We start from the raw sequence: 17,424 nt of genomic DNA, 5'->3' as shown, positions 1-17,424 counted from the left end.
AGGAGAGAAAGGGACAAGGAGAGAGAGAGAGAGAGAGAGAGAGGAAGGAGGTAACGGAGTGAGATAACAATGGCTAATAACAACTCTATAATTCCCTTTAAATTACCGACTGTACTTCGTAAATAACATCCTTAAACATCCTTTCTTTATCACATACCGTTACCAGATTCACCGAGACATTACCAAAATAGTGAAGGTATGTGGACGAGGATGAACTGAACTACTGCAGGCAAGAACACACACTGAAGGAAGGGAGATCCACCCAGTATTAGTTCAGGGTTTATATGTGTGTGTGTGTGTGTGTGTGTGTGTGTGTGTGTGTGTGTTGGTGGGGTAGAGTTCCTGCAGATTGGAATTTCAGCAGAAAAGTCTTAGCCCTTCATAGATGATCTCGAGGGCCGGTGTGTGTGTGGGGGGGGTGGAGGTGGGGTGTGGGTGGGTGGGGGGTGGGTGGGGTGGTCGAGGTGGGGTGTGGGGGGTGGTGGGGGGGTGGTGATGGGGGTGGGGGAGGGTGAGGGTGTGTGGGGTGTGGGGTGTGTGTGTGGGGGTGGTGGGGTGGTGGAGGATAGGTGGGGTGTGTGGCGGGGTGAGGGGTGTGTGGTGGAGGTGTAGGGGTGTGGGTGGGGTGGTGGGGTGTGGTGGTGGAGGTGTGTGGTGGTGTGTGGTGGTGGGGGTGTGGTGGTGGAGGATGTGTGGTGGTGGGGTGTGGGAGGGTGGTGGGAGGTGTGTGGGGTGGGGTGTGGTGGGGGGTGGGGGTGGTGTGTGTGGTGGTGAGGTGTGGTGTGGGGGTGTGTGGTGTGTAGATGGGGTATGTGTGGGGTGTGGTGGGAGGTGTGTGTGGGGGTGTGGTGTGTGTGTGTGTGTGTGTGGGGGGAGGGTGGGGTGTGTGGTGTGTGGGGGGGGTGTGTGGTGAGGGTGTGGTGTGGGGTGGGTGGGTGTGGTGAGGGTGTGGTGGTGGGGGTGGTGGGGAGGGGTGTGTGTGGGTGAGGTGTGTGGTGGGTGTGTGTGGGTGGAGGGTGGTGGGGGTGGGGGTGTGTGTGATGGGGGGTGTGGTGGGGTGGGAGGTGTGTGGTGGGGGTGTGGGGTGTGGGGGGGTGTGGTGGGGTGGGAGGTGTGGTGGTGTGGTGGTGGTGGGGGGGTGTAGAGGTGTGGTGGTGGGGGTAGGTGTGTGTGGGTGGTGTGTATGGCTGGAGGAGGTATCCAGTGGTGGTGTTCTGAAATGTATAAGAATCAGATAGGAGCCTCTACGAGGTAAAATTGACATTTTTACGTAGTCATTGTTTTCATGGTGAGGTTAGGTTGGGTCAACTCACCTAACCTAACCTCCCCTCACCTCACCCATATCACCTCCCCTTACCTCACCTCACCCCACATCACCTCCCCCCTTACCTAGCTTCACATCAACTCCCCTTACTTCACTTAACCTGACTTAAACTCTCCCCTGTTAACTAATCTCTCACATTTGCTTCACAATACTCACAAATAACAACAAACGTGTCAAGAGAGGTATTCATGAGCCAGCGAGCAACACTTACTGGAGGGGAGAGAGACTCAACAAACACAAGGCCTCGCTACCATGAATATATATTGTACGTGAAGGTGAAAAAGATGTACCTGGCTGTTTCATTTAATTTAAACCGCAAAAATTACCTCAAAAAATAACATCAAATTGCACTGAGACTCTACCTTCACTAGATACGTTCATTTAGCACCAGTTAGGAGACAAAATTACACTGAGACTCTACCTTAACTAGAAACGTTCCCTTAACAAAAGACAAAAATAACGTAGGAAATATATTTGTCTAAATATTCTGTACTTTTAATTTTGTCTAAGTTAAGGTATAAAACAGTGTAATTCAGGTGTTATATTTAGACGTCATGTTAATATGTTAACCGAAGTCATCCAGTCAGGCAGCTTAAAAAACTTTCCTTACAAAATTGTGTCAGATAATATTTCTCAACGGATGAAGGATTATGACAACCCTATCGATATAACAGCAGTCGTAGTGTCCATTCCCCCCCCCCCCTAAGTAAAGGTAGTTTTTTTGAGTACAGACACACGAGAAACACCACCACATCGTTCGGATCTCTGAGACTGTGGCAGCCCAGGTTTAGTAGAGCGGTAAAATGGACAGGGAACTTGGCCAGTATCAACACGAGGTCTGAATGAATAACACTTCAACCAACCTGAAGTATTTGAGGAAACAACGAACTTATAAAACAACTCAATGATCACTACGATATTTTCCCTCTAACTGTATCTCCTTCTGCACGTCTGTTCTTATCGTGTTTTATATATTATTATACTATTTGGGTTACCAACTCACCAAGCAGGACAGAGAGCGATGATCATCCCAATGTGTTTATATAAATAGCTTTTTACTCTTGATTCTAAATCCTAATATTTATTCATCTCAAAAACTGGTAATATAATGTTAGTTTATCCTTCAGGCAGACTTGGTTCACCCAGTGCGTGTCCTGGGGTAGGACGTCACCCTACCTGAGTCTAACCATTTAATAAAACTTTCTAAATACTATTTCCTATAAGAACTAACTCTCTAGGGGGATTATAGGTATGCTACTGGTCTTTATATATATATATATATATATATATATATATATATATATATATATATATATATATATATATATATATATATATATATATATATATATATATATATATATATAGGTAATGAATGTATATTGCCCTCAGAATCGTACAGGAGAGCATCGTGCAGGTCTAGGTCGCGACGGTATAACAGTCTCCCACACACACGTAAGATGCCAGAGGTTAGCATGGTGTACACCCTACGTCCTCACACACCATGGCTCACGCACGCCTCCTCCAGGTAAAGTGATTCACTATCTCCAGCAACTATACTTAAACCTGAAATAAACATTTGAATCTCGCCGCCTCAAAGAGAAAGAGTTTGTAAGCTTCCCCTTGTTTGTCTGATTGTATTAAATGTTGTTAGTTTAGGTTAAGTTATGTTATGAATATGTAATTTCACTTAGTTCAGAGAGATTAAAGGCGCCGACTGTATACATGACAGCTATGAGGATGTTGCTTCTGCGGATGATAACTGTATGAATATATGATCTTGGCCTTTTGCCCACACAGTTATAGGTATAATGGCTGTAACGAGGGATAGTTACACCAAGTTAGAACACTGGATTGATGAGAGGAAGAGCAGCCAGCTGATAAAATTGCTTCCTATTTCTCTGATGTTACCTGGACCTCCCTACCCGTCAAGTGATGATGATGATGGTGTCGACGTGTTTGAGGACTGGCCACATCAACTTGAGAACTTTCACGCTGTTATCTTCCATTTCAGGAGGACGACTACAGCTTCAGGAGGAATATGGTGACGTCCCATCAAGGAGAGGCTGTGTAGTGGGGTTCCGTCACAGCTGAAATGACCTGTTGTCTGTCTCTGTTGTGGCGCTACACGGTGGGCCCCTTACTCTTGACCCTGTGGCTAAGTCTTGAACCTAACCTAACCTAACCTCATAGTCAAGTAGAAATTATATTATTGTACTTGTTTTACAGCTCAAAAAAGACCAAACACTGAAGACTTAAGTCATCAAGGAATATAAAATATGTTGTACCTAACCCGAATCTTGTCTTGCAGTATGTTGACTGAGTTAGGAGGTAGGGTAAGGCCTGGTAGGTAAGGCCTGGTCGACTCACACTTGGCCTGGTCGACTCACACTTGTCCTGGTCGACTCACACTTGTCCTGGTCGACTCACACTTGGCCTGGTCGACTCACACTTGTCCTGGTTGACTTACACCTGTCCTGGTCGACTCACACCTTGCCTGGTCGACTCACACCTGGCCTGATCGACTCACACCTACACTGGTCGACTCATATCTGACCTGGTCGACTCATACCTGTCCTGGTCGATTCACACATGGCCTGGTCCACCCTCATCAAGCCTGGTCAACTCATATCTGGCCTGGTCAACTCACACCTGACCTGGTCAACTCACACCTGACCTGGTCAACTCACACCTGGCCTGATCAACTCACACCTGACCTGGTCAACTCACACCTGGCCTGGTAAACCCACACCTGGCCTGATCGACTCACACCTGGCCTGGTCGACTCGTTCCCCCACAACATAACCTTACTACACGCCACCTACTGTTCCCGCCACTGTAGGTAGAGGTGCTTCATTATTCCTCTAACATAACTCCCGTTGAAGGTATAAGGTGCTCACACTGGCACTGATCTGTGAGGGTGTGGGCTGAAGTGGGAGCTCTGACGCCCACCTCGTTGACAGCTACCGTATCCTTCCTCGTGTGTTGATCATAACAAGTGTTTCATATGTTACATAGTCATATATATATACTGTATAATTATAAATATTTGTGTTCGTGTTGAGTTGTAATTTATTTGAAGAAAAAATTATGAATAAAGATTACAGAAGAACAATGGGTGGTATAAATCGTTGACATTAGGTCATGTATATATAATTCTACATACATATACTGCACATACTCATATATATATATGTATTAAGTTATGAAAATACTGATTTTATACTCACATGAAAGCGAAATAATTAAACTGAAGCCAATAACTGGGTGATTATGTCAATTGAATACATGTTCGTGTATTGTACATTATTAACTATACTGTACACACATCACCACGAGTCACTGTACACATTAACTATACTGTACACACATCACCACGAGTCACTGTACACATTAACTATACTGTACACACATCACCACGAGTCACTGTACACATTAACTATACTGTACACACATCACCACGAGTCACTGTACACATTAACTATACTGTACACACATCACCACGAGTCACTGTACACATTCTTCTTTATTATACTCTCTTGTGGAACATTAATTATACTCTCTTGTGGTATAATACTCTTTTATTATACTCCCATTGTGATATAACAACTACAATCTAGTTTAATAATAAATGTTGTGTATTGTTGTTACGTTTTCATGTTTCCTAATGGTAATTGAAGGTTATAGAGGCGTGAAGGTTGTGAGTGATGCTCTATTGTTTTATTATTTAAGCAGTGGGATCAAAGTCAGAGAGTATATGTTCGTGTTATAAAGGCCACAAATCCTGGAGGTGACAGGGTAAGAAAATAAACATCTGAATGAGCTACTGCGTGGGCTCGGGGATCAGGCTAAGAGATGACTAGTGTTGATTATACTTTGAGCTTGATATCGTACGCCTGACGAACTAGAGGAACGCCTGAATGAGCCAAGGAACGCCTGGCGGAGTAACGGAATGCCTCGCAGAGCAAAGGAATGCCTGGTAGAGCATAGGAATGCCTAAGAGAGCAAAGGAACGTCGACAGTTAGTTGCTTGAGTCTACGTCTAATTCCTAACAACAGGGAGATGGCCAGTGACGGTGAAGACGCCAGCCACGCAAACAGGGTAATTGTCACTAACTACCTTCAAAGTAGTTACGAGGAATTGTACTATATAATTTATATTTTTACTTTATGTTATTCATTACTGATCAGTCTGTTAACCACTTAGGCGAGTCAATTACGTCTGTGTTATGCATTGTTGGCAAGTAATGACCATGTTCTGGCTCTAGTAGGTCTCTGTATCTGCGTCAGTGTTGGTCAAGTGTGGTTTTGAATGAGCTGACACTGGCAGATTGTTCCAGGCTCACTGGTGTATATTTATTCGTGGAATAGTGATCACCTGTTTGAATATAGAACCCACATAAGTCATCTTCCAGTCCAAGCATCTACAGAACAGAATATTAAGGGACTCAGCAAGCTCGTTGGACAACTCTCTTTGCACTCTGGGATGCAGGTTGTCAGGACCAGCGCTCTTATGAACCTTCAGCTTTGACAATTTGTTACTTATAAACTCTTCTGAGAATATTATGAGCATCAGTGTCAATCCATCTTCTCTCAAACACTGTGGCCCTCTCTGGAACACTGTGGCACTCCCTGGTACACTCTAAAACTCCTTGGGACACTGTGGCACTCCCTGGGACACTGTGGCACTCCCTGGAACACTGTGGTACTCCCTGGGACACTGTGGCACTCCTTGGAACACTGTGGTACTCCCTGGGACACTGTGGCACTCCCTGGAACACTGTGGTACTCCCTGGGACACTCTGAGACTCCCTGGGACACTGAGACTCCGTGCGACATGGGAATCCCTGGAACACTCTGGCACTCCCGTGTACACTGGCACTCCCTGGGACACTCTGACACTCCCTGGGACACTCTGTCACTCCCTTGAACACTCTGTCACTCCCTTGAACACTGGCCAAAACCTAACCTAAATTCTTTAACTTTCCCGAGTTATCTACATTATAATTATTCTATAGTATTATTATTTTTTTATTTTCATAATCATTATTATTATTATTATTATCAATAATTCTGTCACTTTTCTTCTATGACGTTTCCCGCGCAAATGACCTATATTGTTATTATCATTATTGTTTTTGTTATTTTAAATCATCTATTTGATACTACGAGAACGCCTTTAAAGTCATTTAATTCCCGCTTTTAATATAATTCAAAGTAATTTAATTAAGTTTGGCCTTTAATCTCATTCTCTTAACTGTTTATATACCTGCGTTTTCTTTTATGCTACAATAAGAGAAAACGTAGCATTTATAGGAGATTACTTTTTTATTGTTACTGTAATGTATAGGAATTTTTTTTTTTATCCTCTTCGCCACTGACCGGCCTGTTAGCCGCTTTGGAGGCCTGTCGCCTCTCTGTTAGGCACTTTGGACATGTACTGGGTCTCTTTTACGTACTGTTGGCACTGTGGGCATGTACTGGCTCTCTTTTACGTACTGTTGGCACTGTGGGCATGTACTGGCTCTCTGTTACGCACTGTTGGCACTGTGGGCATGTACTGGCTCTCTGTTACGCACTTTTGGCACTGTGGGCATGTACTGGCTCTCTGTTACGCACTGTTGGCAACTTATTAAGCAGATTAAGGCAATTAAGGATTTAACCTTTGACGACCAGGCTTAGGTATGAAACAGTGCCGTAGAAAAGGTGAGGTACTTCCCCGCCTGGAGTACTGTTATCCCGTCTATTGAAAACAAGGTCATTTATTCCCCAAATTTATGTAACGGCATGACAGGTGATTCATCACTTGCAGTAATTGTGATGATTGTGAAAGAGAAAAGGTTTTGTCTTTTAATTTCTGAACTCATCTAAGATCTTGAGGCTGTAGTGGATTCCTCCCCTACAAACGCTGTTTGTCGCTGAGTAGCCGATCCCGCGAATTCCCCAGTGTATGCCTCGTGGTCTAGGTCAACCAGCGCCGCCCACGGAGCGGGGGTCAACTATCTACCCACGCCTACCTCTGCTATAAAAGACCTGACCTCGTGGTGACCTGTCTCTTTCTACCTACACCAACCAGCCAGCAACTCCTCCTCCGCCTGCCTGGCGGTCCTCGCTCCCGCCGGCGAGCATGGCGACCCACAAGCTGTCCTCCTCTGAGCGTCCTCACCAACCAGCTCTCTCTACATCACGCTTGTAACCATGCTGCCTTCCCAGCACCAAGCTGCATTGTACATCCAATACAACATGTATACAGAGAGCACATTGTGAGTTTCCTTCCTCCATCCCATCCTGAGTGTGAATCTAGACATCCCATACCCCACAAGGCAATGGAGTCAATGAAAATTATACAGTAGTTTTTCATTCTCGCTTTATATGTATACATACATGCTTACATAAATGAAGATTGATATGTCTAATATAAATGGAAAACGTAAATAAATATCACTCACGACGTCACATCAACATCTATGACGTCATGAATAGCTTCTGGACGCCGCCAATAGATGGCGCTGTTATTGAGGTATCTGGCAACTGTCCCGTGCACGCCTGGAGCTTTCCTATCTTGAGTAGACTCAGAGGCGATACGCTAAAAGATCGCATCATCGCAGTAACTATAGAGACACAGGAGGAGGTGGTGCAGTCGGTCGTCACTGTCACTTGACAGACACGTGTTCCTTGAATGAATAGTAAGTTTTATTTTTAATTTATTTGGGATGTTAAATTTATACTTGTGTAAAGGTTGATATATTAAGGTTACCTATTTGTCGATTTTGTACTGATTTATTTTAAAAGGAAATACTTTAAATGGACCTCTAAAAAAATTGGAAGATAAACAAGGCACAGAGTTAATTTATTACTTTAATGAACAAGCATAAGTTAATGGTCGTTAACGCACATTGTCTAATTACTTTACAGAATACTTTACTATTTTGGCTTATGCATTTATTTAAATTAAATTAAATACGGTTTACTTTTGGTCACCGTACTTGAGACTTTGTGTATACTGTATTGAAGTAACTTAGTGTATGTTTTGGTCTTCTATCTTACAGGATTTAACTTGGAAGTATTAAAAGTTTGTTACTCGTAAGATTTTTTGGTTAATATTGGTCCATTGGCTGTCCGCAGGTTCCCGCCATGTTTACCTGAGGTTATATTCCTCCCTTCCTTACCTCCTCCTCCTCCTCCTCCTTGTAGGTTAGGTTAGGTTGGTTGGTTCCTTTAGTATGAGAATAGTTTTTTCGGTGTTTTACTCAAATTTTACCTCCATTTTTTTTTTTGCAAATTAGCAGTTGGTTAAAAATGAATATTCATTTTTTTTTTGCAAAAAGCAATAATTTGCAAATGAAATTGTTAGATTTGAGCAAAACCCTGAAAACGTAAAAAACAACATTCTCCTACCAAAACCTGAAGACAGCCAATGGACGAATAGTTACCATTTTTTCTTTTCTTTACAGATGGCGGATCCAGTTGTTACTGTCGTGTAAAAAAACCAGTTTGCTGCATCAGTGGTCGTCAGCGTAGATAGTACAGCACATCCTTATTTAATGCGGTAAACAAGTTTGTTCTGTAGTGAAATATCAAGTCTGCTTCAATAACTTTGCAACTGGGGTCTAGGGGCGGTCGATCGCATCTGGACACACTGGCAAGTACTGGGCATGTACTGGCTGTTACACACTGTTGACTAGTACTGGGAGTGTATTGGCTCTTACACTGTTGGCAAGTACTGGCAGTTACTGTTGGCAAGTATTGGGCATCTTCTGGCTCTGTTATGAACTGTTGGCAAGTACTGGGCATGCACCGGCTCCTGAATGTGCCTGAACCTGCTCCAGTGTTGGTCAAGTCTTGTCTTGAAAGAGCTCACACTCGGTGCCGTCACAACACTTTCTGGCAGGTTGCTCCAAGAGTTCACAACCCGCACTCCGATAAAGTTACCCCTCAGTTTTCTGGACTTGCGGCTTCTTCAACCTTGAGCTGTGACTCCTTGTGGGGGGTGTGTGGGGGGGGGTGAGTAGGGAGGGGGGGTGGTGTTTGTGTGGGAGTGGAGTGGACAAAGGCCACGTCACATTGATATTCATCACAGGTTGGGAGTCTAACCTCTCTTGGTCTACCTACTAATCAATTACTGTCTGAGGTTAAACCAGTGGTAACTGGGCTCCACTAGGCTCCAGTAGCATCCAGTTGATTCTAATAGGTTCCAATAGGCTCCAGTAGCATACAGTATATTCTAACAGGCTCCAGTAGCATACAGTATATTCTAACAGGCTCCAGTAGGCTTCAATATGCTCCAGTAGCATTCAGTAGATTCTAACAAACTCTAGTAGGCTCTAAACTAATAGGCTCCCCTTTGTTTCTAGAGCATATCTAAACTTTTCATTATCTCTCTTTCTCTCTCTCTCTCTCTCTCTTTGGAAATTTAGATATACTTGTTTCTTAAGCATTATTTGGCCATAGTTGTACCGTAAATAAGACCCAGACAATTGACTTAACTAACTGTACATTATAGGCCAATATTCACTGCACAATGGTCGACCAGCCTGATGTATGTAGTAGGTTAATGAAAGAAAAAGATGGGGGAGGGAGAGGAGGAGGGGAGGAAGGTAGGGAAGGAGATGAAGAGGAAGAGGGGGAGGGAGAAGATAGAAGAAAAACAGAAGACGGAGGAAGAATAGGAAGGAAGAGAGAGGAGGAGGAAGAAGAGGGGGGAAAAAAAGGGGGTTGGAAAGAGAAAAGAGAAAGCTTGCATCATTATTATCACCATCACCACCTCAACACCATCACCACCTCAACACCATCACCACCATTATCACAACCCCTAACACCACCACCATTATCATCACCACCCCAACATCACCACCACCACCATTATCACAACCCCTAACAACACTACCACCACCATTATCATCACAACCCCTAACACCACCATCACCACCATTATCACAACCCCAACAACACCCACCAGCATTATCACCACCCCCCCAACAACACCTCCACCATCATCATCATCACCACCAAGGACAATTTGCTCGTGGTAAGCGTCATCATAATATTGGACCAATGACCACAAAGCTTTCTGGACCACAAAGGGAAAATTGGTGACTGCAGAACTCCCCGTGCAATCACCTCAGCGGTCACGACTTCACTCTCCTAACCTAACCTAACCTAACTGGGTCTAAAAACTCAAAGAATCATTTTTTTTTTAATTCCATGACTGGTGATGTGAGGACGTATCTTATCAGCCACCATAAGTTACAACACCAAGAAAGATTCTCAAAGGTTTTTCATTGTGTTCCTCTTAAATGGTGACGTGAGAGAGAGAGAGAGCACCACGACAGGATCAGATGAGCACAAGCACATACTTTTCCTTCACTGGATACGTTCACTTGACACCAGCTGGGAAACAAAAATTGACAGAGGAATATTTATGTATCTCGAGAGAGGTAGAGCTTCATGGGAGCCTTTCGGGAGCCTCAGGGAAATCCATGGGAGTCTCATGGGAGCCAACAACTGATAAAACATGTTTCTTCATGTTAGCTCTGCTAGACTCGCTATTCTTGTTTACATTCTCAGTTCCCGCGCTTTTTATCTATTTTTTTTCTGCTTCCTCAACTGAGAGATGATTCACCTACCTCACTTACCTCACTTACCTCACCTACCTCTCTTACCTCACCTACCTCTCTTACCTCACCGACCTCTCTTACCTCACCGACCTCACCTACCTCTCTTACCTCACCGACCTCACCTACCTCTCTTACCTCACCTACCTCACCTACCTCACTTGCCTCACCTACCTCACCTACCTCTCTTACCTCACTTACCTCACCTACCTCTCTTACCTCACCTACCTCACCTACCTCTCTTACCTCACTTATCTTACCTATCTCACTTATCTTACCTACCTCACTTATCTTACCTACCTCACTTATCTTACTTATCTTGCCTATCTCGTGTCTTAATTTACTTATCATTTTCAGTTAGTCTTTTCTTTGTGTGTGTCTCTCTCTCTCTCTCTCTCTCTCTCTCTCTCTCTTCACGGCCTGGGTCTACGTCCCCAAGTTAACAGTCAGATGTTGAATTATTCATGTCCCTCTTCATCTCCTTCCTTCGTACCAGTTCTTGTCGCCCCCACTTTATTTCCCCTGTTTCATCCGGCCTCTTGCTTTCCTCTTCTCTTCTTTCCCCATGTCTTCCTTTCCAATTAAGTTCACTTGTTTAATACATGTTCACACACACACACACACACACACACACACACACACACACACACACTTAATCCCCTGATCACGATTGAGAATGATTAATTAACTTAAGTAACCCTTTAATTACGATGATTTAACCACTTCAATACGATTACTTAACTTAACCAAGGGCTCCAGACTGATAGTTATCGCTGATCAAAGCTTTAACAGACAGACTGAAGGGGATAATCGACTGATCTCTAGGTTAGATAATTTTTTTCACGGCATTAAATGGGAATAAGTCAAGAATGTGTGTGTGTGTGTGTGTGTGTGTGTGTATGTGTGTGTGTGGACAGAAGAAGAGACATATAAATAAGCTCCCCATATACTAGGGTGAGTGAGAGAAGCTCCCCTCAGTCTGGGATGAGTGAGAGAAGCTCCCCTCAGTCTGGGGTGAGTGAGAGAAGCTCCCCGTAGTCTGGGGTGAGTGAGAGAAGCTCCCCGTAGTCTGGGGTGAGTGAGAGAAGCTCCCCGTAGTCTGGGGTGAGTGAGAGAAGCTCCCCGTAGTCTGGGGTGAGTGAGAGAAGCTCCCCGTAGTCTGGGGTGAGTCCCCGTAGTCTGGGGTGAGTGAGAAGCTCCCCGTAGTCTGGGGTGAGTGAGACGCTCCCCTTAGTCTGGGGTGATAAATGATTTAGCTGAATATGATGTAGCGCCAAGAATATGTTGTCTATTTTTCTCAAGTTTTTGGTGAAGGTTTGGTGTATAAGAGTGACACCAGGAGACGGTTGTTATATAGCTACATATGATATAACTTATAAGGTACAGTAGGGATAGCGAAACTAACCTGGGTCCAAAATACTTAATGAAAACTTTCCAACGTTAAAGAAATTATATAATGAATGACGTCACTAGAGTGAACATATGTGATGGCTTAACAGGAGGTGAGGAAGAGTAGAGAGGTTGTTATAATTATATAAATTAGCTTATAAAAGAATGGAAATAGTTAGTATTACCTCCAAGAGACGAGCTAATTCTCTCAAGTCAAACGAAGCCGGTTGATGTACAGTACACTGGTAGGGAGGTGCGGGTGATGTACAGTACACTGGTAGGGAGGTGCGGGTGATGTACAGTACACTGGTAGGGAGGTGCGGGTGATGTACAGCACACTGGTAGGGAGGTGCGGGTGATGTACAGTACACGGGTAGGGAGGTGCGGGTGATGTACAGTACACGGTGGGGGTGTGGGTCATGTACAGTACACGGGTAGGGGAGGTGGGTCATGTACAGCACACTGGTAGGGAGGTGGTCATGTACAGTACACTGGTAGGGGAGGTGTGGGTCATGTACAGTACACTGGTAGGGAGGTGGGTGATGTACAGTACACTGGTAGGGAGGTGGGGATGTACAGTACACGGGTAGGAGGTGGGTGATGTACAGTACACTGGTAGGGAGGTGAGGGTGATGTACAGTACACTGGTAGGGAGGTGCGGGTGATGTACACTGGTAGGGAGGTGGGTGATGTACAGTACACTGGTAGGAGGTGCGGGTGACTGAGGTGGATGGTCGTGCACTATGGGGCCCGAAGCTCATCAGTAACATGACCTTAAAGGGTTTACTTTTCCCGTCTGTCTGTAAGAGACACACCCACCTCCCTCACCTCCCTCACCCTCCCTCACTCTCCCTCACCTCCTACACCACAGGTGAGGCAGCAGCAGAAGACGTTATGGACACAAATTGTCTGGCGAGACGCTGCCTAAATATTGACACCAGCATCCTGTGCCACATGCCGCCGTCCCTGCCACCAGAGTGCCACATTACCAGCAGTGCCGCCAGCATCCCTGCCACCAGAGTGCCACATTACCAGCAGCCGCCGCCCGTCCCTGCCACCAGAGTGCCACATTACCAGCAGCCGCCGCCCGTCCCTGCCACCAGAGTGCCACATTACCAGCAGCCGCCGCCCGTCCCTGCCACCAGAGTGCCACATTACCAGCAGCGCCGCCCGTCCCTGCCACCAGAGTGCCACATTACCAGCACTGCCACCAGAGTGCCACATTACCAGCAGCCCGCCCGTCCTGCCACCAGAGTGCCACATTACCAGCAGTGCCACATTACCAGCAGCCTGCCACCAGAGTGCCAGCATGCCACCAGAGTGCCAGCATTGCCAGCAGCCGCCGCCCGTCCCTGCCACCAGAGTGCCACATTACCAGCAGCCGCCCGTCCCTGCCACATTACCAGCATCCTGCCACCCAGAGCCACCAGAGTGTACCAGCAGCGCCGCCCGTCCCTGCCGTCCCTGCCACCAGAGTGCCACATTACCAGCAGCCGCCGCCCGTCCCTGCCACCAGAGTGCCACATTACCAGCAGCCCGTCCCTGCCACCGCCACCAGCAGCCGCCCGTGCCACCAGAGTGCCACATTACCAGCAGCCGCCGCCCGTCCTGCCACCAGAGTGACAGCAGCAGTCCCGTCCCTGCCACCAGAGTGCCCACCAGCAGCCGCTGCCACCAGCAGCCCTGCCACCAGAGTGCCACATTACCAGCAGCCGCCCGTCCCTGCCACCAGAGTGCCACATTACCAGCAGCCGCCCGTCCCTGCCACCAGAATTACCAGCAGCCGCCCGCCTGCCACCAGAGTGCCACATTACCAGCAGCCGCCGCCCGTCCCTGCCACCAGAGTGCCAGCCAGCCCGCCTGCACCGTACACCAGAGTGCCACATTACCAGCCGCCGCCCGTCCCTGCCACCAGAGTGCCACATTACCAGCAGCCGCCGCCGTCCCTGCCACCAGAGTGCCACATTACCAGCAGCGCCCGTCCCGCCACCAGAGTGCCACATTACCAGCAGCCGCCCGTCCCTGCCACCAGAGTGCCACATTACCAGCAGCCGCCGCCCGTCCCTGCCACCAGAGTGCCACATTACCAGCAGCCGCCGCCGCCTGCCACCAGAGTGCCACCCAACCTGCCACCAGAGTGCCACATTACCAGCAGCCGCCCGTCCCTGCCACCAGAGTGCCACATTACCAGCAGCGCCGCCCGTCCCTGCCACCAGAGTGCCACACCAGCAGCCGCCGCCCGTCCCGCCACCAGAGTGCCACATTACCAGCAGCCGCCCGTCCCTGCCACCAGAGTGCCACATTACCAGCAGCTGCCGCCCGTCCCTGCCACCAGAGTGCCACATTACCAGCAGCCGCCGCCCGCCTGCCACCAGAGTGCCACCCGCCGCCCGCCACCAGAGTGCCACATTACCAGCATCCCTGCCACCAGAGTGCCACATTAGCAGCCACCAGAGTGCCGCAGCAGCCCCTGTCCCTGCCACCAGAGTGCCACATTAGGTAGGGGAGGATAGGAGGGAAGGAAAGAGAGAGAGGGAGGGAGAGAGGGAGAGAGAGGGAGGGAGAGAGGGAGGAAAGAGAGGGAGGGAGGGAAAGAGGGAGGGAGGGAAAGAGAGGGGGAGGGAGGGAGGGAGGGAAAGAGAGAGACAGAGGGATGGAGGGAGGGAGGGAGGGAGGGAAAGAGTGATTGAGTGAGAGAGGAAAGGAAGGAGTTATTGGTATTTGAGGACATGGCAGCACCAAACACGTCCCAACATGAAGAAACAGATGACTGTCAACACAATAAGCCGGAAATATCAACAAAATATGTGTGTCTGTCTGCCTGTGAATACTCGTGTGTGTATCTGTGGCTGCGTGTATGTCTATGTCTACCTGTATGTCTATGTCTACCTGTATGTCTGTATCAGTAACTATAAATATCAAAACATTCCTTTATCACATTTAACGAGTTATTAATAAATTACCATAAAATCTCATTACTATGCCAACCATTGCAATATATAAAAGCAATTGCAATTTTTAATTCTATTCTTTTGTTACAACCTTCCAGGAATAGATGGCTGGGTAACTGAACATATTATATTGAAATGTTAAGAGGAAATGACAGTAAATGTAATTGCAAATAATAAACTTTTTGAATATTTTTTTTTTTATAATGAATGATTGCAACAGAGTTCAATTACATATATTAAAATTAACTACAATATAATATTAAGAGATTCAACTAATTTGTATTTCTCTTATACAGTATGTTGTATTAAGAGACTCACAATATTATACACTAATTTGGCATAAAATACTTATAAATTTAGTTGTTATAATTATAGTACAACAGTTATAGATTAAGTTGATATATTATACAACAGGTATAGAATAAATTGATTTATTATACAACAGCAACAGGTGAACTAACTTATATACTTCTAGTTATAGTTAAAGCGGAATTATGATGCGAGATTCGACCTTAAGACGAGTGAGAATTTATTAAGCAATTAACAAGATTTATTAAGAGTAATTAACCAAAATAAACGACAGAATTATCGAGTATTTGTAAACTTACTAATGAGTTGTGGTAGACGACTGATAGCGGCTGTGTGGTGTGACGCTGTACACACACACACGAGGAAGAGATGAAAGGAGATAGGCACACACTGATAACTTGAGGAAGAAGAAGGTGAGAGATAAATGGACAGACAGGGAGAGAAAAAGTATAGACAGACAGATAGTTAGACAGACAGACAGATAGATAATATTTTGACTGATGAAAGCTCTCTCTCTCTCTCTCTCTCTCTCTCTCTCTCTCTCTCTCTCTCTCTCTCTCATTCACTCATTATTTCCTCCTCCCGTTATTCAAATTCCCCTCTTCCCTTTCTCCATTATTGCTTGCTTTCATTTTTACTTTTCTCTCTTCCTCCTCCTCCTCTCCCTATCTTACTTCCTTTACCCTTCCTCTCTGCTCCTACTCCCGTCCATCACCCTTACTCCCTACTCTCCCTCATCAGCATCACCCTGTTGACTCGGTGTATCTTAACCCCCCTCCCCCCCACACACCACCAGATGTTGCCATGGTAACCAGCTAGTAGATCCGGGGATGGTTATAACATTTTCATGCCTTTTTTTTTCGTTTTTATCATTATTCGTGTTTGTTTTTTATTCGTGTTTTTCTGTGGTTTTAAACTAGCTTATTTTTTTCTTTTTACTTTCCTCTCTCTCTCTCTCTCTCTCTCTCTCTCTCTCAGCAGTTGGAGAAACAGTAACCTTCAACTTTTTGGTTTGATTTATGAGCGAATTTTATTTTCATGAATTATTGTTTTGTTCCCAGGAAGTGAGAGGAGGAGGTAGAGGAAGAAGGGAGGAGGGGGAAGTAGGAAGAGGGGGAAGAATGGAGGAAGGGGAGGAGGAAATGAAGGTTAGTGAGGAATAGGAGGAAGACAAACCGTAAATAACTATATAACAAGCACTAATTAGCTCTAAAAACAAACACTAAATAACTCTAAAAACAAGCACTAAATAACTCTACATAACATATCATTCCTAACTAAGTATTAAGCAGAGGTCATTCAGTGATGGCTTGTTGGGGAATGAGTTATACCACTACTATTACCATCGTCCTCAAGGGGTAAACCATCGTCCTCAAGGGTTAAACCATCGTCCTCAAAGGGTTAAACCATCGTCCTCAAGGGTTAAACCATCGTCCTCAAAGGTTAAACAAAAGAAAAATCGTCCTCAAGAGATTTAACCATCGTCCTCAAAAGGTTAAACCATCGTCCTCAAGGGTTAAACCATCAAATCCTCGAGGACAAACTGTAATACTCAAGGGAGTTAAACCATCGTCCTCAAGGGTTAAACCATCGTCCTCAAAGAGGTTAAACAAAGCCGTCCTCGAGGTTAAACCATCGTCCTCGAGGTTAAACCATCGTCAAAGGGTTAAACCATCGTCCTCAAGGGTAAACCATCGTCCTCAAGGGTTAAACCATCGTCCTCAAGGTTAAACCATATCGTCCTCAAAGTTGGAAACCATCGTCCTCAAGGTTAAACGTAATCCTCAAAGGAATTTAAACCATCGTCCTCAAGGTTAAACCATCGTCCTCAAAGGTT

General features: G+C 45.8%; 2 protein-coding genes across 3 annotated transcripts in view; both read left to right on the top strand.

The window, feature by feature from the left end:
• Positions 1-4,970, top strand: part of LOC121853625 (protein turtle homolog B-like) — a 50,583-nt gene extending 45,613 nt beyond the window's left edge. Inside the window, exons 9-11 of one of the 2 annotated variants that reach the window (XM_042347884.1) lie at positions 2,717-2,852; positions 3,339-3,455; positions 3,636-4,970. In XM_042347884.1, coding sequence (XP_042203818.1) covers positions 2,717-2,852; positions 3,339-3,418 — 216 coding nt within the window. In that variant the 3' untranslated portion in view covers positions 3,419-3,455; positions 3,636-4,970. Of the gene's footprint in view, positions 1-2,716; positions 2,853-3,338 lie in introns of both variants that reach the window. The other variant, XM_042347883.1, reaches the window with a different exon arrangement.
• Positions 4,971-7,799: 2,829 nt separating this feature from the next.
• LOC121853455 (extensin-1-like) lies at positions 7,800-14,771 on the top strand. The gene is made up of 2 exons (XM_042347598.1): positions 7,800-7,931; positions 13,269-14,771. Exons 1-2 carry the CDS (start codon positions 7,800-7,802, stop codon positions 14,769-14,771), a joined length of 1,635 nt encoding a protein of 544 aa, XP_042203532.1.
• Positions 14,772-17,424: the final 2,653 nt, after the last annotated feature.

This window comes from Homarus americanus, unplaced genomic scaffold, assembly GCF_018991925.1.
Source record: "Homarus americanus isolate GMGI-L3 unplaced genomic scaffold, GMGI_Hamer_2.0 scaffold4896, whole genome shotgun sequence".
In the NCBI taxonomy this organism is placed as follows: domain Eukaryota; kingdom Metazoa; phylum Arthropoda; class Malacostraca; order Decapoda; family Nephropidae; genus Homarus; species Homarus americanus.
Note: the sequence above shows the minus strand (reverse complement) of the source record. Positions and strands in the feature narration are given on the sequence as shown.